The sequence below is a fragment of the Lissotriton vulgaris genome, chromosome 2_1, assembly GCF_964263255.1.
Source record: "Lissotriton vulgaris chromosome 2_1, aLisVul1.2, whole genome shotgun sequence".
Lineage (NCBI taxonomy): Eukaryota > Metazoa > Chordata > Amphibia > Caudata > Salamandridae > Lissotriton > Lissotriton vulgaris.
Window position 1 is genome coordinate 460431823 of NC_141687.1, and position 25438 is coordinate 460457260.

General features: G+C 46.5%; 1 protein-coding gene across 2 annotated transcripts in view; it reads right to left on the bottom strand.

Moving 5' to 3' along the window:
* LOC147730603 (uncharacterized) overlaps positions 1 to 25438 on the bottom strand; it is a 235450-nt gene that overhangs the window by 93771 nt on the left and 116241 nt on the right. For both annotated transcript variants that reach the window (XR_015308388.1, XM_086955360.1), the window contains exons 2-3: positions 23731 to 23929; positions 20078 to 20167 (exon numbers count right to left, since the gene is read on the bottom strand). Coding sequence is in view for 1 of the 2 variants with exons in the window: in XM_086955360.1 (XP_086811486.1) it covers positions 20078 to 20167; positions 23731 to 23916 (276 nt within the window). In the remaining variant the exon portion in view is untranslated. The remainder of the gene's footprint in view (positions 1 to 20077; positions 20168 to 23730; positions 23930 to 25438) is intronic.

The following is a 25438-nucleotide window of genomic DNA, read 5'->3' on the forward strand; positions in this document are numbered from 1 at the left end:
ACGAGTGGGGGCAGCCTTCAGAGCACAGGAACAAGAGGACGCTTCTTCGGATTCCCCCTCTATTTATCCTTCTGCAGGAGGGCGTGTACCCTCCTCCGGTACGCCTACTGGGCGTGGTCTTCGGTGTAGGTGTCTAGGACAACCCCTCTTGGGCGGGAAAAGGCGTGCCCCGGCTACGCCGCTTCGGGCATACCAGCCGAGCCACGCCCCCCGCCCAAAATCGTTTCCCGGGGGGATCAGGGCACCCAGCCATACGTTCGGGGGGACCGAGTGGTCGCCCCTTTCCATATGGCCGGGATGCCCGCCATCCCCTCCCAACACAATCCCCAAGGATGGGAGAAGTCGGACACAGGTTGAACTTTTGGAAGGCGGGAGGGAGTCACCCTCCCGGCCGTATTTATTAAAATATGAAACAAAATTTAAAACATTAAATAAAAGTTTCATAATCATGTACAATTTTACATTTATTACATTTCGATGAAGACATGTTCTTTGGCTAACCTTAACAGACCTCTAATACAAAGGTTTCCTAGCCGAGTCTAACATCCTGCAAATGCATACATTCTAAATTAAAATTGTACATCCTAGCATTAAGGGCCAACGGCAAGGTCTTCACCGGTGTCAGATCCCTACTACCAAAACTCTCGCCCTCACGGTGTGAGTGGCGCATGCGCAGAGGACTCTACCCTCGTTGCCAACTGTAACTTCCCTTGTCGTGGTGGGGGCCCCCTTTCCACTCGACGCCATCTTAGAGGTCGTCCGAGTTCCCGTGTGAGGTATCTGTAGGAAGGACAGCGTGGACTCCCCCCCCATCCCCACACTCTCTATCCGCCGTCGCGGATATCCGGCCCCCGGGAAATTAGAAGGAGGGGCATCTAGCCGCCTCCCCCCTGGGAGGGGCCTATGGCCGTCTCCCCCTAGGAGACCCATCCTTAGTGGATGCCGCCTCCCCGTGGGAGGGGCCAATGGCCGCCTCCCCCCGGGCGCTCCCATCCATTCTGGGTGGCGCCCCCCACTAGGGACCTTGAAATTACTGCTCACCGATCATGACCTTACCGCCACAGGCCGGATAGTTGACCGACTATTCGGCCCCCCCTACTCCTCCTAAAGGTCATGCTTCCTCAAACCCCTTAGCCATGCTATGAAGTCTCCTATGAGTAAATCATTCCCCTCCCTGGACAGGTGAACCCCATCATTCAGATACATGAGATCACCCCGAATACACCCGTGAGGAATGCTATGCAACTGCGAAGAGCGAAACAATTTACCAATTTTATTGTTAACCCTTTTCACCGAATGGTTCAATGCTGACACCGAAAGGCCCCCCCGCCATACCTTCCTGGGAATCATGTGGGACCAGGCAATCGTGCACCCCGGGATTCTTTTAGCCAGCCAGCTAACAGCAGACAAAATTTGTTCAAACAACACTCGTCTACCCAGTGTCACCAAGTCATTGCCCCCCAGGTGTACTATGAGTACAGATGGCGGTGACCTTTGCCGCCCTAAGAGACCCTCAAAAATGATTCGAATTGGTCAAAACAGAGCCCGTCCTTCCCATGGAAGGCCACTCTGTACCCGTATTCCCCAGCTGCATGAGTCGCGTCACCTGCTTTGAATACGTCCCCGACGCGCCTCACATATGAGTGGCCCACGACCCATACCACTCTCACTCCAGACGGTGGTCCTTGACCACTGGTCTCCTGGTGCTGGGTCGACTGCAAATTCCGCCCCGCGTGACAGGCTTGCGAAACTGTAATTCAAACAAAAGACAAGAAGCGTGCGTGCATGTCAATTGACTTTACAACATGTGCAATCGCACATACCTTTTGAAGCAATTCGAGGACCATCGTCCCAACTGCTTCACTTCCTCCGCACTCTGACCCCTGGCTGTAGTTTCGGTAGCAGCCCCTATCCTAAAGGAGTGGGTCCCAAAATCACACGGGTCCATGCCCGCAGCAGTGATTGTCAGTGCTAGCACCCTCTGGAACTGAAACCTCGTCAATGGGATGCCATCCTTGTGCCTCAGCAAACTCCCCCCCCATGTAGCCGCCCTTAGTGCCAAGTATTCCTCTATACACTTTATCGGGCAGGTGGGGGACCCTCGCGCACGCTGCACGACAACACTATTTCCCATAGCCCCCTGGTCGGTCTTGGACCTGGCTATCGAGACAACCATCGAATCACCCCTAATTTGGACATGATCCCTGCACAAACCTCCCTCAACGTCTTTCTTATTCCTTGCGACCAGTTCGCTCACCCGCATAGCCCCATGGAATGCTAATGCGAAAGCTGCCCGGAACAGAACTGCTTCGAAGTGGGAGGAGCATGTCTCGTCTAGTTTCGCTACAAGTAGAGACAACCTGTCTAAGCCAATCGGGCGCCTCGCATCTTGCTTGCGACCCTCGAGGCGCTGCCAGCCGCGAAGGGCCTTCTTAACCAAAAAGGAACCCGTTGGGTCTTTTATGCCATGCACCTGCACCATGAATGAAATGGCCGCCCTATGCCGACCGGCCATTGCCGCTGATCGGCCTTCTCTGTGCAGCGCTACCAGGAACCCCAGGAAGGATTCCTCCTGACCCCAGCTCTGACTCCCTGTCGGACCCAAAAATGTGCAATAGGAACGAAACGCTCCTTCGTATGCCTTCCTTGTCCTGGGGGCTAAGCTTGCTGCCACGAGGTCTTGTAATCCGGGGCACCGATTAGCCATAGTGCTTCGGGGAATGGTGCCGCCACTAGGTCCGCTGTAGGTAGATAACCCCTGAACGCCTGCATATGTGAACGCGAGAGTGCATCAGCTGCATGATTCAGTACGCCCGGCACATGTTTCGCCCTGAACTGTACATTCAGTCTCATGCAAAGCAGCACAACTTCTTTCAACAATCTCAAGATCAATTTGCAGCGTGCTGCCTGTTGATTAATGCATTCGACAACAGTCATATTATCAGACCAAAACACCACTGAGCGGTCCCTGAAGTCGTCTGGCCATGCCATCAGAGCAACCCAAATGGGGAATAACTCCAAGAACCCAATGTTACCTGTGAGACCGCTGGAGTGCCACCACGTCGGCCATGTTTGCGCCGACCATCGATTACCAAAGATGTCGCCAAACCCCACGCTTCCCGCTGAGTCAGTCCACAGACCTAGTTCATCTGAAGACGCTGGCGGCTTGTTCCACACGACTCGACCGTTGAAGTCCGCCAGAAATGCCAACCAAATGCGCATATCCTGGCGAACCTCTGCCGACAGTCTCGTACGGTGGTGTCCCTCTTTGAGACCAACCATAGCTTGTGCAATAGAGCGAGAGAAGGGGCGGGCCATTGGTATTACCCTCAAGGCAAAGTTAAGCTGACCCACTGTTTGTTGTAACTGGTGCAGGGTCACTTTCTCCTTGCCCAGGCATTGCGTCAAGGAAGCCCTAAACTTGGCCACTTTTTCCATCAGTAATCGGAAACATCCCTCCACCGAATCGAGCTCAATTCCCAGAAACTCCAGTGAAGTAGATGGTCCAACCGTCTTACCTGGTGCCAATGGGACTCCAAACTCCCTCAAGAGGATGCAGAAGTCATGCAGCGCCTGCGCACATTTCGGATCGCCGGCTGCTCCCAAGAACAGGAAGTCATCAAGATAATGCATAACATGCCTATGCCCTGTGGCCTCGGTGAATGCCCACTCTAAAAAACAGCCGAACATTTCAAAATAGGCACAAGAAATGGAGCAACCCATAGGCATGCATTTATCCATGTAATAACTCCCTTGAAATGCAAAACCTAGCAAGCGCTGATCCTGTGGGTGTACCGGGAGCAACCGGAACGCCGATTCGATATCTGATTTCGCCATCAGCTCCCCGGGGCCCAGGCGATTTAACATGGCCACGGCATCATCGAACGATGCGTACCGCACTGAACAAACTTCCGGGTCAATGGCCTCGTTCACCGAGGAACCCCTTGGAGCAGACAGGTTATGAATAAGTCTAAACTCCCCTGGGTCTTTCTTCGGGACAACCCCTAATGGGGAACAGATGAACTCCGCCACCGGCGGGTGATGAAAAGGCCCTGCCACTCGCCCTAAGCTGACTTCTTTTGCAATTTTCCTCTCTGCCACGCTTGGGTTGTGCTGTACCGATAACTGGTTTTTACAAAAGGAGTCCCCCCCGAAAATCCCCCGCCGGGATGCGGAAGCCGTGTAAGAATCCCTTCCTCAACACCCCAGCGGATACATGATCAGGGTATTTGTTCAACCAAGGAGTCATAGCCATGAGATCAACGGGTGTGGGCAATCGGACACAACGTTCTACCTCACTCCTGCTTGGACCCTCCTTTTCCTCCCGTCCCGCTATTTTTAGATCTACAGGAACTCTCCGGGTGTGAGGAATTCCCACAGCCCGCACACACATGCTTGAACCTACATGTTCCCTGCGGTCTGTTACAGTTGCCTCGATTGAAGCCCCAACAGACCCCACGCTTGCCGCCATTCCCGCCGGTCTTAGGCTGGTAATCCCCACCGGCGCCCGCTCGAAAGGGCACCGCGGGCTTTTGGCAGACGACCCCTGACCCACACCCGCCTGGCGAGGATGTACCTGCCGCCCCTGGCAGGAGCTGCTTGTGCCATGACACCGAGTCCAGGCAATCCCACGTCAGGGTAGCATCATATTCTTTCGCTTTCCGGAATTTCATGTCATAACCTTTCCATTCCTCCCCCTCATACATCGCATAAAAATCCATAATAAGATTTTGGTAGCAAGACAATTCAGTCAACACCTCGGGTTTACGTTCCCCCATAACTGCAGTAAATATAGAAAAGGCCTTAACCCAGTTCGTTACTGTCTCATCCACCCTGAATTCCGCCATCTTGGCGCGCCAGACGCTCGGGTGCCACAAATCCTTCTGGGTTTTAGCATATTCCATCTCGCGATGGTCAGTTAATAATGAAAACATGTTAACATATTTGTCTCCCCATATTAACTCTTTCGTGGCCATAGGGATGTGCTGTGCAACCTTCTCCCGCCTTGAGGGTAATGAACCCTCCCCCGCCATTGGCAAAGCGAGCTTACCCGGTTCGGCCGTTGTTCCCGCCGTCTTCTCGTGACCAACTGCAGGTCCTACCGGTGCCACCTGTGGGGAAACAAGAGGAACATTCGTCTTTGCGGCATCTCTTGACAGCCGCAATTGCTCGATTAGTAGTCTGGCCTCTTCGGCCGGGTCTCCAGGGGCCACTGCGCCCCCTGCTTTCTTCTTGAGCCATGCTGCCAACTGGATGGCCAATTCGGGAGGCATTTCCTCATCATGAACGGGAGTAATCACAACCGGGATCGGCTGACCCGCATCTGGGTTTGGTACCGGGTTGTCTGCCGGCGTGACGGGGGCGATTGGGGGTACCTCAGGAACCGGGACCTCCCCAGAAACCACCCTCCTCTTGACCCGCTTCCCCCTACTCTCGGGAACGACTCCCGGCAAGGCCGGGCCTATTACCTTCTTAGGGCGACCTGAATTGCTCAGGGCCGCCAACTGTTTCTTAACCTCCGACAAACCTCGACCGATCGAATCAACTTTTCTGAGCTTTCGGTCCATGCCAGCCATTCGGTTCGACAACAGGCGTAATACCTTCTCCATCTCGGAGCCCTTTCCTGCTTTCTTGCTAGCCATGGTGTCGAGTATTCTGCTCTTGGTCGATCACGAGGTCCTGGATCCTTCGTACTCCAAATAAGAGAACAAGATTACAAGTTCTCAAAATTGCTGCTTGTTCCGTCGAGGGCTCACGAGCAACGAGTGGGTGCAGCCTTCAGAGCACAGGAACAAGAGGACGCTTCTTCGGATTCCCGTTCTATTTATCCTTCTGCGGGAGGGCGTGTACCCTCCTCCGGTACGCCTACTGGGCGTGGTCTTCGGTGTAGGTGTCTAGGACAACCCCTCTTGGGCGGGAAAAGGCGCGCCCCGGCTACGCCGCTTCGGGCATACCAGCCGAGCCACGCCCCCCGCCCAAAATGGTTTCCCGGGGGGATCAGGGAAACCAGCCATATGTTCGGGGGGACCGAGTGGTCGCCCCTTTCCATTGTCTCTTGAATTTCATCAATGCAATGTAGATCAATTCCGGTACCATTGTAACCTTAAGCAGTAATATCTAGAGCACACAACACTTTTTGTAGCTTATTTTTCTCAAACTGTAATAATGCTAATATTTTACCCTGAATCGATCAATATAGGTATTAACAGTAAAAGAAAAATAGGATTAATGTCCTCTAACACCAAATGTGTTATTCACATGGCATTTTTCTTTCCTTTGGAATTGTTTGCCAACGTTACAGCATATACACATTATGTTAAAGTCTTCTATTAAGTTCTTTATCTGACTTTTTAGTCATGTATGTTGTGGGCTATCTTCATGGCTTCTTCAAGAGACGGGGTCTTACAAGTTTGCAGTATCGCTTGTATGCTCCTACGATAGCACCTGGTAACCAGTTGGTCTCTAAGGAACTGATCAGTAAAACTTTCAAATTCATAATGAAGCCACATACATGTTACTTAGAAAACGATCCCTACAGATCACAGACACTTCATGGCCTGAACTAAATGGTAGCCACACGTCTACACACATGTGTATGATAACAACAAGAGTAAAGGCGAGATGAACAAAATGTCGGCGTGGAATGTTGGGGTTCATTCCAAACCAACAGCGCACAGCACACTGAAATGGCAGTCACTACAATAAGCTGACATATGTTGCTAAACGCCGAATCATACAGGAGGGAAAAGCATTCATGGAGCAGAGCGAGATTTGGGAATGGCAGGATATGCACGACTAGACTAAGATACACAGATTAGCAGACTGGGGTGCAGGGGCAAAGGAGGAGGAAGAAAGCAATGAGAAAGAAGAAAATGATAACACAGGGCAGGCTTTTGCAGAGGTGACTGATATGAGCTGAATGAATGGATGCATAGTGAAGACAATAAGAAGAACAGATGGAGACAACTGCAGAAACCAACATGCATGTAACACAAAGGATGAGGCACGGTTCGGGAGATGTGTAAAGGACAGAGCACAAGGCAAAAGCTGCCAGTGCAAAAGGAAAAGCTAGGTAGCAATGTGAAATGGGAAATAAGCCAGGAAAGAAGATCAGGCGGGAGGTTGTGCCTGTCGGCAGGGTGCAGATGGAGGGTGGAATGAGTATTGGCTCAGTGCAGTCTGCTGGGAACCTTCTAAGCACTACTAGATTTTTTAACTGTAGAGCATAAAACTGGGTATCACAGAGTTGCATGTTCTAGGTAGTAAGTGCAGAGTTCCATCGGAAAGGGGAGCTGGATTTGGTGACAGGGGTGACAAAGAGAAGGACTAGCTTTTCGGGACACCGAACAGGTGGAGAGTAGGTTATGTTATGTTATGTTAATTATTTCTTCTATAGCGCTCGGCTACTCCAAGGAGCATCCCAGCGCTTTGGCGAAGAATATCTGCAGGTAGAAGGGCAACATAACGGCTGAAAAGGAGACTAAAAGAGGGAAAAAAACAAAGAAAAACTATTTAGTAAAAAGCCACGTTTTCAAGCCCTTCCTAAAAACAAGAGGGCTGGTAGCCTGTCTCAGGGACAGTGGTAGTTCGTTCCAAGCCCGCGGGGCCAGGTAGCGGAACGACCGGCCTCCCATTCTAGCATGCCTAATGGCAGGAACCGTCATTTTGGTCAGACAAGTTGACCTCAGGGCACTGCTGGGTTGGTAAAAAGAAAGGCGTTTCCCAATATACTTGGGGCCTACGCCATGTAGAGCTTTGAAAGCCAGTGTCAGGCTTTTGAAGAGGATCCTCTTAGGAGTGGGTAGCCAATGCAAGGTGTTAAGTAATACAGTGGCACCTGCTCTTCTCGGGAGTCCATAGATGGCTCGGGCTGCCGAGTTCTGTACTACTTGCAAACGGGTCAGAAGATACTTCGGTAGACCCAAAAAAAGGGCGTGTGCGTAGTCCAGTCGTGATCCAATCAAGGCCTGAACAATTATTTTCCTGTATTTTGTTTTTTGGGTGAACCGTCAATGTTGTTTGACAGCAGTTACTCTCATGGGTGCGGCATTGGCGGCGTTGAGCATGGTACTGTGATATGTTATGATCTAAGATGGCGTGGGAGTGGTGGGAGGCTGGCTGAATGGGGAAGTTATTAAAATGGGGATGGCTAGGCAAACAAGATTGGAGAAATTGCTATAATTATGACATGGAATGGTAGAGGTCTGAATAATCATACAAAAAGTCAGTGCTGACTTACCTGAGGCAATGAGGGTGAATATTGATCTGGTATTGGAGGCACATTTCAATGAGGATAAAGAATGCAAATTGAATAAAATACGAAGAGACCAAATGTACTCGCCCACCTACTCCACGTATGCGTTAGGGGTGATGCCTGGGATATCCTTTCAACAAAAATGCACAAAGGCCGCCGAGTACGGAGAAATGCTATAGCATATGATTTGTTAGATAGGAGAAAATATGTCAACAAACATCTATGCAATGAAAACAAATGATATAAGCTTATTTTCGGACCTACAAGAGGTGGTCTTGCCATTATCGATGCCCAGTCCTATGGGATGGGGGCATGAATAGCTTGCTAGGTGGTGAACTGGTTAGGCACCCCTTAACATGGGAAAGTATAACAAAGTAATCAAGAGAGGTAATGATAAGACTGTATTTGGTAGATGCTTGGAGAGGGTCGCACCCAAAAGATAGGGTATTTTCTGCGCAACACCCAACACCTCCCAATTTTGGTTAGTTCATTTTCCACTGAAGATTATGAATAAGAATGGATGGTACAGAGTACAGATAACCACATGCAGATTAAAACTTGAGACGCTGCAGGGTAATGCCTTTTTTGGGCAAGATAAAGCATACAATTAAGCAATTCTTTGACAAAAACTGGGACACAGCAACCACTACAGCAGCAGAATGGTAACCCGTGAAAGTATACTGAGAGGGAAATTAAAGTCCAAGTTATACAGCATGCGGCTTCAATTGGAGCATTTACTGCTACTTTCGGGAACGTAACTGACCAAATTAGAAAGAATGCTGATCAATAGGTATTCAGAAATATATACCCTCACACCAAAATATAGAGTCTAAAATATTGTGATATGGAAATATTGTCAGCAAGAATATCGATGTCTTGAATAACGATTTTAAGGTAAGTAATTGGTCATTAATATTGTTTGCAAAAAAATAGTAGTTTGAAATATATTTTTTATTATGTATTTTAGCAAACATTTTAAATATATATTCAGTAATTTTGTTATATAATGCTTGTATATGTTATTTTAATATATGTTACATTTTTAGTAGTTATTAAAGTACATTTTGTGTTTTTTAGTTCCGATGTGTGATTACAGGGGTACACGGTGGGAAGTAATTTAACTATAAAGAATTAATGATTACTTTGTATTTATAAATATTTATTTAATTGTTATTGAATTGTATTAATTATGCTTTACATTTTTTGGAGTAAATTGTATGTGCGGGTTGTGAAGTTTATTGGGGTGAAGGGTGGGAAGTAATGTATTTGTAATTAATAATTGGTTAATACATTTTTTTATATTTATTTTTATTGAATATAACAAGCAAGGCAAGAACATAATATACAGCGTGCTTTGTTCAAACAAGGATGGATAAACAGTACATCAAATAATCAATAATCAATTGGAGGAAGGGAGGGGGACAGGGGGCGAAGCAATAAACAGACAATAGTGCAAACAATGTGGGTCAGGGGGAGAGTGGGATATCGATGTTATCCACAGCAGGCGGTGTACATATGTCTCCACGATACCTGTTCCATTGCCCCCACACTCTATGCCATTTCCGGGGGCGGCCCGGGCTAGATACACCGTTTTTTCCCTAAACATACACCAGTCCATGTTTTCCTTCCATACTTCAACTGTAGGAGGCCTCTGGGACCCCCACAACAGTGCAATATCCCGTTTAGTAATCATGGCCCCCAGGGTTGCCCACTGGGTCTGAGCCACGTTATAATCTGTAGGTTCCCAGACATTTAACAAGCAGCGCCTGGCCTCCGGTAAGAGAGCAATACCCGTCACCTCTTTCATTACATCGTACACCCCGCTCCAAAAAGCCGCGACTTCATGACATTCCCAAATAATATGAAGAAATGTCCCCACCTGCCCACATCCCCGCTTACACAGACCCTCCTCGGAAAAGCCCATCCGAACCAGATGAGGGCCTGTGACGTACACTCTGTGAAGAATCTTAAGCTGGACCAGTGGAAGTCTCGCTGGAATCGCGACCTCCTTGGGAGAGGAGATGGCCGATTGCCAGTCCTCGTCATCCAATTGAAGGCCGTCACGGACCCAGAGATCACATAAGGGCAGCAGGAGGTCCGACCTATCATTGATCAACTTTTTTATAGACAAGGGAAATAGTACTGTCTGGAACATGACCGTCCAACAATCTATCTTCAAGCGGGACGACTCCGGGACTACCTCCCCTACCGGAAAGACTGACATCAAGGCATGGCGAACTTGGACATAGCGGAAGTACTCTGTGTCCCCTAATTCAAACTCCGTCCTTGAAGTCTCAAACGATTTCACTTGTCCCTTAACCCAGAGGTCTCCCACCTTGCTAATACCAATGAGGTCCCACTTATCAAACCCCATAGTCTTCCACAGTTTACCAAGTCTATCAGAGTCGAAAAGTGGGGTCGCTAAAGTTAAGCGGTCCTTCCATCCCATCGAATTAGTTGCATCTTGCCATATACGAACTGCGGTCCTCGTAGGCCCAGACAAAGACTTGACCACTGATTTCGAGTACAGCGCCCTATAGTAGTTACCCCAGGCAGCAGCACTCTATCCATAGCGAAAGCAGGGTTCAATTCAGGACCATACATACCATGATTAATGGCCCCCAATTGAGACGCCCAATAATATTGTTTGATGTCAGGGAGAGCAATACCCCTGTCGTACCACGGGAGCGTTAGTTTGGCAAGGGCAATGCGAGTTCTACCGTCCCATATCAGTTTCCTTTGAAGACCTTCAACTGTACGAAAATAACTAACAGGGACTATATCAAGAGTGTTTTGGAGGGCATAAAGAAAACGAGGCAGAGACATCATCTTAAAGAGGGCCGCGCGTCCAAGCGGCGGAAGCTTACGCCAACCCGCGACGTCCTGCTTCAATCTGGTCAGAGGTGGGAGAAGATTCTGCTCATAACGAGTTACACGGTCCATAGAGACACAAATACCGAGATATTTAAATCCCGTTGTGTCACTTGGATGGGGCAGTTACATGGAAGTAGGACCGAGTTTATACCAAAAGAGGTCAGGGCATCGCATAAAACTATCAACGATTTCCTGGGCGAGGTCAGATATAGCAAAATGTCATCCGCGTAAAGCGAGATGCGATCTTCATACTCCGAGGACCACCGAATACCCCTCATCGAGGGCTCCCAGCGGATCCATGCAGCGAGGGGCTCAAGGGCTAGGGCAAACAGGAGCGGTGATAGGGGACACCCCTGACGAGTACCTCGCCCGAGACCAAACGGAACTGAGACGCGACCATTCACCACAATTTGCGCAAGGGGGTCCTCGTAAAGGAGCCGCACCCAGCCAATAAAACCGGAACCAAACCCAAATTAAGCCAACACAGCCCACAGATATGGCAATTCAACAGTATCAAAAGCCATCGTGGCATCCAACTACGCCAAAATGGTCGGCTCACGTAGCGTCGCTACCCTCGCGAGAGCTCCGTGCAGACGCCTAAGATTCAGCGCAGTGTTTCTATGGGGAATAAAACCGGATTGATCCGGATGGATCAGATCGCTAATAACAGGGATCAATCGATTAGCCAAAACTTTTGTAAGAATCTTAGGCTCGGCATTCAAAAGAGATATCGGTCGGTACGACGCACACTTATCCCTCGTTTTCCCCTACTTATGTATAACAACAATCGTCGTGAGTCGCTGATCACGAGGGAGAGAACCACACTCACGAGACTCTAGAAACATATCTCTCAAATAGGGAGCTATCTTGTCAGGCCGCAACTTGCATAACTCTATCGGCAGACCGTTAGGACCCACTGCTTTACCAGACCGCAGGGAGCGGATTGCGAGAGCTACCTCATCAGCAGGTATTGCACCATCCATTTGCTCTCTATCTGCATCTGAAAGACTCGGCAGAGCAATGTCCCGCAATAATAAGTGGGAGTCCCCCTCCGGCCTGTCTGACACGGAGGAGTACACCATCTGAAAATGATCCGCAAAGCACGCAACAATCCCCACAGGGTCAGTGACCCGAGCACCACTCGCCATCTCAATCTCAGGCACCACACGACTAGCGCTGTCCCTCTTATCCAACCATGCTATCAGTTTACCTGCTTTTTCTCTGTAAGGGGTGGACCGGATTGCCCCTGCGGACCAGGATTTGGCGACCCTTCAGGGACTCTCAAAACATACCCCCCTTCTTTCTTGCCCTTCACAGAACGACTTACCTGATATCGAGTTCGGAATGGGCTCACGGGACGAGGAGATGGAAATGCACTGGCCCTTTAATTTCCAGTCGGCTGAAGAGTGGGCGGATCTACATGTGCACTCTGGAACGTCAAATGCGGAAGTCGCAGGGAAGCCTGTGTGCTTGCTCACCCGGAGTGGAGACGTGTGGAAGGAGAAGGAAGAGGAGCGGAGAGATCGGAGGAGTGCAGAGGAGACGAGGAGACGAACGGAGGAAGCGGAGAGCAGTGGAGAAGCGGCGCCTGAGACGGAGGTGAAGCCAGGAGGCCAACGTCCCCACGAGCCGCCCAGCCACACACCCGGGGGAGGTGTGTGGCTAGCCCAGTACGGAGCAAGATCAGGGGCTGGGTTGGAAGGAAGGGCGCTGCTACCGATTAGTCCTGGGTATTCCCTTATCCCGGTATCCCTTTCCCTGAGCACCGCCCCCCCCCACCCCCCTTTCACCGGCCGGACATCTAGAGAGTGTGACACGGGCTTGTGCTTCCTCACTCCTTTTTCCCTGAGCACTTGTACTTATAGAGCACCTTCCTAACGACTTACTGTGTTTGTTTCTATCGAGAGGCAAGACGGACATCAATGGAGCCTCGACCCGACGGAACCCAGAAAGACCATGGAGAAGCGAGAAGGACAAACCCCGAAGCAGACAAACCTTTCGAAGCCGCTCACCCCGTCGAACTGTCCCTACCAGAAAGACTTGTACAGATTACCTGTTTTCCACATTAAAGCCATCTAAAACAAAGACACGCCTCCTGCCCATCACTCCTGCGCCTGTTACAATCTCCCACATCATATAGACGTCCCTGTTGCTCTCGACTCATGGCCCTAGCCGCGTCCGTAACCAACGCCCTGTATTCCAACTGTTTTAATCGCAATACATGCATCTTAGCGCGGGTAATCTCCTGTTCTAGGTCTAGCTCCAGGTCTGCTAGCTCAGTCTCGACCTTCACTACATCCTCATCTCTCCGTTTCTTAACGCCCGCAATCAGCGACAGGGCTTGGCCCCTAAGGACTGTTTTAAAAGCCTCCCAAAGCGACACTGCGGACGAAACAGAGTCCTCCTTCTCTAGAAAATATTGATCAAGTGACTTTATCAAATTATTACGAGTTTTAGGGTTTCGGAGATACCAAGGGTTGATCGGGGCTACCCGCCCCTCGGTTCCCGAAGACAATTCAATCCGAAGCCATAGAGGAGAGTGTTCAGAGATTCCCCGAGCCATATGTTTAACCTCAGTGACAGAGGGCGCCTGTGCAGCAGGTACCAAAACGTAATCGATCCTCGAGAGGCTACCATGAGCGCCAGAATGGAACGTGTATTGCCGCTGAGCGGGGTGCAATAGTCTCCAGCAATCCACCAGGCCTAGAGTGTCAATGAAGTCATGAAGCCAGTTCTGTGCCCCCTTGAGGTCCCTAGGTGGGTGTCTATTAGAAACACCGAATACAACCGCATTGAAATCACCACCCAGTAGCAATGACCCCCCGGGGAGAGCGAGGATAACCCGTCCCAAGTCCGCAAAGGTAGTTGACTTCATGCCAGGGGGGACATAGAGGGAGACCAGGGAAAGGGTCCTGCCCTCCCATCGACCTGTAAGAGCGACATAGCGCCCTCTATCATCAAGGACTGTTGCATCAACTTCTAGTGGGAGAGAGTTCTTAATAAGGATACCCACCCCCAGGGAACCAGAGGAGAACCCCGCATAGGCAACCAAGCGATACCCCTTCCTATTCATAGCATAACATGTATTCCCTATCAAGTGAGTGTCCTGAAGAAGGACCACATCTTGGGAGTGACGTTTTAATAGCTGCAGCACTACGCCACGTTTTATCCTATCCCCCAACCCATTCACATTCCAGCTCATAAGCCTCAACCCCCTACCCCCATCCCATAAAAGAAAGAAGATCCAACCCCGAGAAGAAACCAGCACTTCAATCAGAAAGTCTTGCAATACTGTGCCTGGCAGAGAAATATGAACTTGAATACTAACAAATCCCCCCTCCCCCCCACCAATAACCCGTTACAAAACCCACCACCCTGCACCCCTGCGTAAGACTAGAAAGTCACCCCAACTTGCAGTGTGCCTGTCGCCCCCACATTTAAACTAAGCTACTGAAAGTCGAGCAGAGGAAAAAGACCCGCCAATAGCCCTGCAACCCCCCCCCAAATGTCACACTGAATCATACGACATAATTAGTGCACCACAGTTCGAAGCCCCTTAAAGACCCCAGGAACCAGACAAAGAAAGCGCTTATTCCTGTTCCATCGATCGGCCCTCCGCACCGCCAGCCTCTTCATCCTGTGGACAATGGGTCGGCAGAGTATCCAGCCAGTCGGCCACCACTTCCGGTCTATCGAAAAAATAGGTCCGCTCTGCGTGTTCAATTCGTAACTTGGCCGGAAAAAGCATGGCGTACTTGAGGCCCATTTCATGGAGCCTCTTTTTTACCCCAAGAAACCAAGTCTCTGTTTCTGGACCGTTTGGGTAAAGTCCGGATAAAAGCTGATGGTAGAATTCTCAAACTTTACGGGACCACCCGCCCGCAAGGCCTGCAGGATAACGTCTCTATCACGGAAGTTAAAAATCTGTGCTATCATAGGCCGCGGTGGGGCACCCACCTTAGCTTTACCACCCGGAATCCTGTGAGCCCGTTCCACAGAAAAAAATGTACTCAGTCCCTTGGGTGCAAGGTGGCTAACGATGATGTCCTCAACAAAGAGGTCAGCTGCCGGATCCTCCACCTTCTCCGGAACTCCAATGATACGGACATTGTTCCGCCTAGCCCTTCCTTCAAAATCCTCCAGACGACGCGTAAAAAGGTCATTGGAGGCCCTTAAGTTGCGAACCTCCATCTGTAGCTCAACAACGTCGTCCGTCAGACTGAAAGTCTTAATGTCTAACGATTTAACTTTTTCATTGGTTTTCGTTAGGTCCGTGCGGATCAGGTTCACATCAATCGCCACCGTATCGAGTTTTGGTGGCGAGAGTCTCCATTTGTTTCCCAAGGGACGATTTGATCCCATCGATAGCGGCCATAACATCTTGTAGGGTCGGCTTGGCTGCTGAAGTCAGTGGATCTCTCGTTTCCTCCAGCGACCTACCCGGTCCACTGGGCGACCCTTAGCCTGGGCACAGCGATCCATGATGTTAGTTTGGGTATAGCCACCCCGCCGAGGGGTCTTAGACTTCTGCTTGTCCCCCTCCGGTTTCAGCGCCATTGCGGGAAGTAGTAGGTATGGTCCCAAACGGGGGTTGGAGGACAAAGCGCAAACAAGGTAGCTGAAGAGTGGTAGGCTATGCCCAGCAGCAATCGATGTTGGTCGACTTGGAATAGTCACACTGAGTGGAAACATGGAGGCCTCAAAGGTCCCTCGAGCGGAAGTCCAGAGTCAGCCGGAGAACACGGCTCAAGCGTCTTTCCAGAACAGGTCAATCAATGAAATATACACACTCGAGTGCCAAGCCAGACAGTTGCCCTCGGCGAGAGGGAGGCGCTCCCAGTCCCGGATCTCTCTAGTAGGCAAAACCGAAAGTGAAAGTGAACCGGACCGGTAGTCCCCGCCACCTCAGGCCGATGTTGTTCAATTGCACCTCGGGCACCACGCCAACTCCACAGCCAGGCATCATGGAGGTGGAGGCCGCAATCTTCCACGCGCCATAACTCCGGTTCCCGGGGTCCGATCTGGATTCTGATTGCAGTTCTTGCCTCTCCCGTGGTTCGTCTTTACGAAGACGTCAATAGGAGACAGGATAAACAACAGGATATATGCGGGAGGTTACGAGGGTCTCGGGAGCCCTGTGCTCACGCGGCCATCTTGGTTACGCGCGAAGCTCCTCCGATTGGTTAATTATTGATAATTGATTAGGTTAATTGGGTAATTTTTTTGGGTGCAGGTTTATAAGGGTAAAGGCTGGGAAGTAATTTATTTGTAATAAATTAATAATAGTTTAGTAATAATAATTAATTGATAATTGTGTTTATTGGGTAATTTGTTTTTTGGTGCGGGCTGTGTGGTTTATACGGGTAAAGGGTGGGGAAGTAATTTATTTTCAAATAATTATTAATTATTTGTTAATAATTAATTGTGTTAATAGTTTAGTTATTGTGTTTTTAACATGCGGGTCGTAGGGTTTATAGAGGTAAATGGTGGGAGTAAATTAATTTCAATTAATTTCTAATTAAAGACTTAGTTATTCAATTGAAAATGAATTTTTTGTGTAATTTTCTTCACGTTTCATTTTAGGTGCGCATTATGTGATTTATTGGGGTAAAGGGTGGGAAGTTAATTCATTTTAATAAATTAATATTTTGTTTAATAATTATGTTAATTGTGCAATTACATTTATCTTTTTTAGATTTTAGATGTGGGTTGTGAGTTTTGTAGGGGTATGGTGTAGGAAGTAAATAAATGTAAAGCAATTAATAATTATTTAATGTAATAACTAATTATGTTAAATCTGTAAATAATTTTTGTTACATTTTGCTGAGTGTATTTTGTGGGAAGTACATTGATTATAATTAATTAATAATTAATATTTAATTAATGATAATTAGTTTGCTAAATATTTATATTAATAGTGTAAATATTTTCTTTTTTACAGGTTAAGTTTTAGGTGCAGGTTGTGAGTTTGTGGTGTAATAGGATGGGAACTACCTACATGACATTTATGTAATAAATAATGGTTTTGTTAATTTCTAAATAAAAATATTTATTTGTATGAAAATGATTTTTGTATTTTATTTAGAATAATATTTGTAGCTATTTGTGATATGTATTTAACATTGTAATATGTTATCATTTTTTACATTTTGTAATATTAAATCTATTTGTATTTTATTTTTCAACAAATGTATATTTTTTTTATTTACTTTGTTGTAAAAAAAATTATTTTGTTTAAGATATTTTGTCTGTTTTTAATGCTGAACTGACTGGAGTGGGAATAGTACATTTTACCCCTCTGCTATCCAACACTTTCACTACTCTTGCATTTATTGAAGTGGGAATAGTAAAGCTTACCCCGCCACAATCTAACACTTTCCCTACTATTGTACTGACAAGTGGGGATTGTAAATGTTACCCCTTTGCTATACAGCACTTTCCCTACTGTTGCACTTATTAGAGTGGGAATAGTAAATGTTACCCCTACGCAATCCAACATTTTCCCTACTTTTGTACTGCCTGGAGCGTGAATAGTAAATGTTACCCCTTAGCTATCCAACACTTTCCCTACTGTTGTAGTGATTGGACTGGGAATAGTAAATGTGCCCCCTCCGCAATCCAACACTTTTCCTACGGTTACACTCATTGGAGTGGGAATAGTACATTTTACCCCTCCGCACTCCAATGTTTCCCTACTGTTGTACAGGCTGGAATGGGTATAGTAAATATGTCCTATCCGTAATCCAACGCTCTTACTACTGTTGTTGGAAGAGATTTGTAAATTTGTAAGTTATGTAGTTTTGTATAAATTAAAGTGGGAATAGTTTATGTGTTATATTTTATAATTTACTTCATATTGTTATAATTTATATTATTATGTTTTAGTTTATTTAAAATTATAATAATTTTAATGATAAATATTTTTAATGTGTAAAATAATTGCTACTAAATTTAAAGAATGTTAAGTTGTAATTTTTTTATTTAATTAGAATGGTTTGGTTTTTAAAGATTTCGGGGCCGATTATGTCAGTCAGAAAGCATCTGACTGCTGGTAGGAAGCTTTCTGACCACAGTCGGAGTCCTTCCGACCGACATGGTCGCTTTGTGGTCCACATGCTGAATTACGATGTTGGTGGTCGGAGCGTAAACCAGCCAGTCAATTTTGATGTGGTTCCGACTGGCTCTCGGAGTCTTCCCACCAGTAGGACCCGCACCGTAATCCCGTATAGACAGTGTTACCCACGTCAGGATTAAGATGTCTGTTTCCCAAAGCCTTTCTGTGCCGGCGTTTCCGACACGGAAAGGCTGACAGAAAACGACTTTGGGGACCCTAGCAGGGGCCCTTGCCTTTGCGGCTATGGTTGGTGGCCAAGGGGGTGCCTCGGGTGCCCCCCTGTAAATTCCTGCACTGTGTGGCAGGCCCCAGAGTGCAGGGTTTTACACACACCCCCATTCCTCTACAGGAGGCTCTATTACAACCACTTTACGGCCGGGACGGTGTCCCCGACCGACATCATAATAAACCCCTTCATGTTTATGGTATATTTGTGTGTGTGTTAAGTTTATTTGTTATATTTGTTAAGATATATACTAAGTCTTGTTTTTCTATTTAATTAATGCTACTATTTAATATATTCAATATTTATTATGTAAAATATATTTTAAAAATGATATTTAATACAACTGTATTAATAACCAATGTTTTCCGCAATTTTTTGTACTTAGCATTATAAGTATAGGTGGACAATATTTTTGACATGAATATTTTGGTCACAATATTTTCGTATTGGGAAATTTTGGGAGTCCATATTTTGTCAGTGAACCTACAGAGGAATTTGTATCTGAAGCAGGACATGAAAAAAGGGGAAATGATGTACAGCAATTGCTTCCCAGAAAATTTCTAACATAAATTCCTAAGCGTTGACCTAAAAACGGTAGTAATGCTTCTTAAAAGCACAGCAGGAAGAAATAATAGAAATGTCCATGAGGGAAGTAGTAATCACAACAATGCCAAAATCAGATAGAGTTATCAGATTGAGTATTGTATCACCCTCTGTACGTGATTAACTCGGACATCAAAATATTGAGCTAGGCACTGGCAAACTGACTCTCCAGGGTATACAAGAATATTGTGCACACTGGTCAGTGCATCTTCATACCACAGTAGCACTGAAAATCTGAGAAGGCTCACATTTATGATGCATTTTATGGCAGCCACGGAGGAGTAGTATATGTTAGCAGCGCTACATAAAAACAGAGCGTTCAACACATTTGGTTAAGAGTACGTGCTGGAGGGCCTGAAGAAAATGGGATTTGGCCAAACATGGCAAGGTTGGTTACAAGTTTGGAGCACAGGTTTGTTGCTTGCCAACCTGGCCTGCAATGACACAAAACCTTTCGGACCCCCCAAACAAACCTCCCAGAGGTACCCAAACCACTCAAAAAGTGAGCGAGATAAATAACAAGAACATCACATTGACTAATGTGATAGAATAATGTTGCAAATGAAATGACAAGAACGCTGTGAAATAATCCCAGGTTGAATGAGAAACAGAAGCTGAGGAAACATGAAGCTAATACAGGTTTAACACCGCTCGAACTGTATTGAGGAAGGGTCGCCTCCGGTACAAAATGGAAAAAGAAGTATGAATGGCATGCCTACTACACTGGACAGCTCTACTATAATTGCTTTCAACTGTCTCATGCCACTGCTGTAGGCGCTGCCCACTGCTGATCTTTCTGGTTGTACATGGGAAGTGTTATCTGGACTTTGGATTAAAAGAAAGATATTTTTTTTTTAAATGTATGAGGGCGAACCGCTAGCTACATCATCATGGTTCTTACAAGACAATCTATAAAAAGGATAAAGAGTTTTGTATATCATGACACCCAATTACAATACTGAGTGAAAACCATGCTATTTGAGATCAATCATTCATCAATACCAACCTCATTCTTTTGAGTACCATCATCTACAATTTTGACTGCCTTGTACTGCTGGGCCCACTCTTCAAACTTCGGATAATACTGGTGATTGGTCTAAGTAAAGAGAAATGGAAAAATAGTGTTATCATATCTTGGACATATATTCATAAATGCATGCATGCATTCACTATTAAAAAAAAACTCCTTGACTCATCCTGAACGTAAACTCCAGAACAGGACAGATGCAGTACATCAACCAACAGGCAGGGGGGATAAGGTGTCGAATCATGAAGAATAGGATTTACACATCGAAATTATATAATTACACAATGTACAAGGTAATCACTTTGAAGTTATTCACACAGATTCCTCAGCAAACCACCTACAACAGTGATGCATGTGCCTTACTTATGGGACTCACGGACATTGCAAACATGTACCTATTTTCCCAACCCTAGGATTGCAGTGTGCACAATCAGAACAGTAGGCACGGCTGGGTTTAGAAAACAAACGTAAGCTTTTACAGATTCCCTTCTACTAATTATTAAAAATAAAAATGACATCCCTTAAAACACTCTCCCTGCTAAAATTGGTGCACTGTCCCAGTCTGTAAAAACAACATGCATCTGCTGTATGCGGTGTCATGAATAATTGTACCAGGTGTAGTTGCAAAACTTTGTGAATACCCAAAAAGTTACTACTTTGAGGATGAACAACCAATTTGCATTTGCTTTCCTTCACCACTCCTCAGACTATTTCTTGGATATGTCCCCACAGTGCAAATGTAAGTCAAAAAGAAAATGTGTGTACTGTGTGAACACACTGCATACAGTATACACATGTAGGTCTTATTACGGTTCGCTTTCGTTAATCATGATTACGTAACTACCACAAAAATATGTCAATTTTAAATCTAACAATTGTGTTAATCATAAACTATATAGAAAATGCAGAAAGAACCCATGTTTCCCCAAGGCACCTTTAATATAGATGTTAGCATTTTAAGTGCACCGCAAAAGACATGCGGGTAAGTGTTTAGTTGGTACATGCCAAGTACAAGTGTAACTATGCTACACAACAATCGATAAATCTCAAGAGACCAACTAAATATGTAGGGCACCCATAGTGCAAGAGTTAGCGGTTAAAAGATATTCACCACCAGTGAGAAGTTTCGATATGAAGCCTTTTCAATACTCACCTAATTACTGTAGGTGAGGAACTAATGGATATCACGTGTTGTCAAGCTCTCCATCAAAAGACATCATGCTTGGGGAATGTAGGTAATGGTTAAGGTATGCTGTTGAAGTAATTAGTAGCTATCATGCAATGCTGTCAAATTCTAGACGCATCTCCCAATTTACAGGAGCAATTTCACTCTTGAGTATACATTCCAGTTCTACAGTGGAAAATAGGCATCCATGTAAAGTGAAGTCACTAAGGGGTCTTTTAGGATGGCAAGTGGATCGCCAGCGCCCTACTGGCGGTGGCGATCCGCCCGCCAAAACACCCCATCAGACGGCCTTTTATCCCCCGCCACAATAGCATGGCTGCTTTTCCGCCGGTAGGCAATCGTCATGATTGCCTACCGGGCGGAACAGGCCTGCAATATGGTGGCGGTGCCTTGCAGGCACTGCCATCCATATTAAGATGGTGGCGGTGTAATGTCTTTCCATGGCGGAGACTCTGCTATGGAAAGGCATGCAGTGTTTCCTTTGGGGGCCCCAAGGAGGTGGGGCTGCACTTGGGGGTACCCATGGTACCCCCCAACATTGGCATGCACAAGGTGGCAGGCACCTCGCGGTGCCTGTCATGTTGTGCATGCCAATGCACTACATGCATATATTGCATTGTGGCGGGTGCTGCTTACAGCACCGCCCGCCACAATGCAATATAAGAGGAATGCTACCGCCGGGGTGGCGGTCGTATCCTAATTGGCAGTGCGTGACCGCCACATCACTGGCGGCCAGTCCCAGCACCACTAGGGTGGTGGGCGGACTAGAGTCCGCCCGCAATCCTAATAGACCCCTATGATCTGATAATTGTTTTAACACCACATTTTGTAAAAGAAGTATTTTTAAGTTTATCTTCTAATTCATCATATCTGTTGAATTCTCCTTGGGGATTATGCATTGCACTTTTGGTTGCTGCTGATGTTTTGGGAGAATATCCGAAACACTGCTGGGTAATTTAGGGTTGTTCGTTATTGGAAGAATATAAAGATTTTGGGTAGCATCTTTGACCATGACTTTTCTAATATGGGAAGACATTTGTAAACTTTTAAGTATGGCCTTTTAAAGAGGTCACAAAGGCATACAACATTTCACATACACAAATTTTTCTGCCAAAGTGTGCAAGATAGACTGTTTACCTTGACAGAATTAATAGGTCAATTACAGAAGTCATGTCCTCTATGTAATAGACCAAACATCTGTTTTGCCTATCTCAAGACCTAGACTGATGCAATACAATAAACCTTTCCTGGGAAAGTCACATTATACTCGTCCCAGGTGAACAACAGAATGGCGGGTATTTAAAGTTTGGTAGACATGGTAAACCACAAAAAAATGTGGTATGGTAACCTGTCAGCTAAACTTGAGGTTCCTGCGCTCTCTTAAAATGGGGTGGGGTAGTGGGGGGTAGTTGTCATGGTTCTGACAGCAGAGCCTATGCTGGTTCTGGAGGAAGAAACCTTTGACCACCGGACACTGGACTGTCGGAAAATGGGCATCAGATAGTTGGTGTTAATAGGGGTGAACGTTCCAAAGTATTTTTTTCTTGTTCTGGGCTGCCAGAAAAGACCAAGCTGTCCCAACAGGAAAAAGGCTTATTGAACCCCTCCACCCACCCTGGGAAAAAACTGCCAGCACATCAACCCATTCATATTTGGCTTTTCAATAACATACTCTTGTCGCCATGCTCAATGCACCCACACAAAGCCGCCGTGGCAGCGATCCTGCTGAAGGCATAAAGAATTCCACCTGATGGGCAGAGATCCCTAAACATGGCAGGCTGTACTCCACCAGAGCAACAGCTTAAGTCAATTTAATAACTTGTATGGTAAAATATTTACATATATTTTTAGAGTAATAATAGGATGCTTGCTTTTTTATTGGAAGGCCGATTACACGTTGGCACTAGATATACAGTATTTCTCCAGCGACTTCTAAGCATTAATATTTGTTATTAACATTGCTGCTAATTACAATTGAAAATCCAAGCTCTTTGTAAACTAAGCTGCAGATTTTGCTCTCACTGGTAACTTTGTATTCCTACTTTTAAGTACTGTTTGATTAAGATGGTGTCCTCTGGCATAAATCTGCCTAGAACTGTGTGTACGCCTTGGCAGTCATCCCTTGTAGTGTTAATGTAAATATCTATCAGAGTTTCCTATTGCCCAACCGGCTGGTGATTTTTAAGTTAGACTAAGCCTTTGTCAGTTGCTGGCTATACCTAAATTCAGCTATATTCGTGTTTTGTATAATTGTTACTAATTTAAGGTGTTGATAAATGAATGCCTTTCTTATGAACCCCAATAGTAGGATTCCACAATTTAAGTGTTTAATCAACAATACGTTGTGCCAATCCGGAAAAAACAGCACCCCAAACACTAGACAACAACACAGCAACACTTCATTAACCAAGAGATAAAAGGAAAAAATTAGAATAGAGAAACCCACAACTAGGTAAATGTCGCAAAAGCTGCTTGTTTCAAAGGCAGCCATCCAGTGTGAAATAAGAGGAAGGTGTCCAATCGGCAGCAGGGGTTTGGGGATCCCAAACAAATGCCTGAATTCATCACCGCCATTTTTCAGATCTTTCAGAAGTCTTGTGCCGTAGCCGGCACCTAGGATGATGACTTTCATTCTCGGCTCGTATCTACAAAACATAAATGGAACAGTGTTGGTATGTTCATACTTTACCTCCATACAGCTATTTTTTTGTTTTCATTACAAGATGCTTAATGGGGCACAGGGCTATCCAAAGAACGAAACCAATGACAATAGGTACATCTATACAAAATGTAAGAGAATGAAAACAGATATTGAAAGGCTTTTGAAGCACAATTCTATAGCAAGCAAACCTGTAAAAAAGGTTCGCTCGGCGAACTAGCAGACAGGGTTAGAAAAAAACACCACTCCTTTTTCCATCTAAAATAAAGCTAAAGAACCAACAACACAGCGCATTCCCGAGTCCTCAGAGTTTTAGTTGCAATAGCTTTGGTAACACAATTATAAACTCACGTCACATAATGGGGCCTATTCCAACGTTGGTCATAAGGCCTCCGATCTTAGGTAAGAGGACTTACGACTGACATCGCCGGGCTCAATTCCGACCAGCTGAATTTGATTCAGCCAGTCGGAATTGAAACTGGACGATCATTCCTGTTGGCTTCCGGATTACGATGTATGGTTTCCGTCAAGGTTTACATGCTGGCATTTCCAACATGGAAACAGTGTCGGAAAGCATGTTTGCAGGGCCCCTTTCCTTTGCGGCCTCCGGTTGGTGGCCGAGGGGGCACCTATGGTGCCCCCCCGTTAATCCCTGCACCCCATGGCTTGCACCCTGAGGTGCCTGGCTCAGGTTGCAGGGATTAACACCACCTCACATTTCCCTATGGGAGGATGTACTACGGCCGGTTTACATCGGTAATACATGCTCCCATTGGGAAATGTCAGAGTGCAACTGCACCATGTGTGGTCGCATCATAATGAGGCGGTCGGGACTGCCGACTGGAAGTTAGTCGGATCTTTTTCCGAGATGATGTCAGGGGGACATCCCACAGGGAATCAGAAGTGCATGGGCTTCTGACAAGTTGATGACAACCTTGGTAACTGATTAGGTTTTATTTATGTAGATGATAAAACTTAGCAAGTCTGACACACTTTTCATAAGTCATTACACTTTAATTAAAACAAGAATACACATTGCTCTCTATAAATTCCAGTCTTGAGTCTCGCGAGAGGAACAGATGGTGTATGTATGTAGTTGGCCTTCAGTATTGAAAGAGAGTTAATCCCCCAACTTAAAAAGGCGCCATGGGGCTCGTTTGCACAGTGGTGAAGGAAGGAGGCATGGCCCGAGGTGACATGTGTGCAAACACACCCTCTGGCGCGGTTTAAGTTGCGTTTAAATTGGGTAATAAATTGCTCCTCAATCCTGAGGGACCGTAGGGGGGTCCCCAATCCGGTTCCCAATCCCCCCACGGTCCCGCCGGCTCCCTGCGTCCTCCGGGAGCTGGCATTGCTTTTCCACATGGGGAGCTGCTAAGATGCAGCTCCCCGTGTGGAAAAGCAATTTGGTTTGAATTTTTAAAAAGAAAGCAGGTTTCAAAATTCAAACCAAGTTTGCTATGGCAGGGCGGGAGCCGCGTGGTTCCCGCCCTGC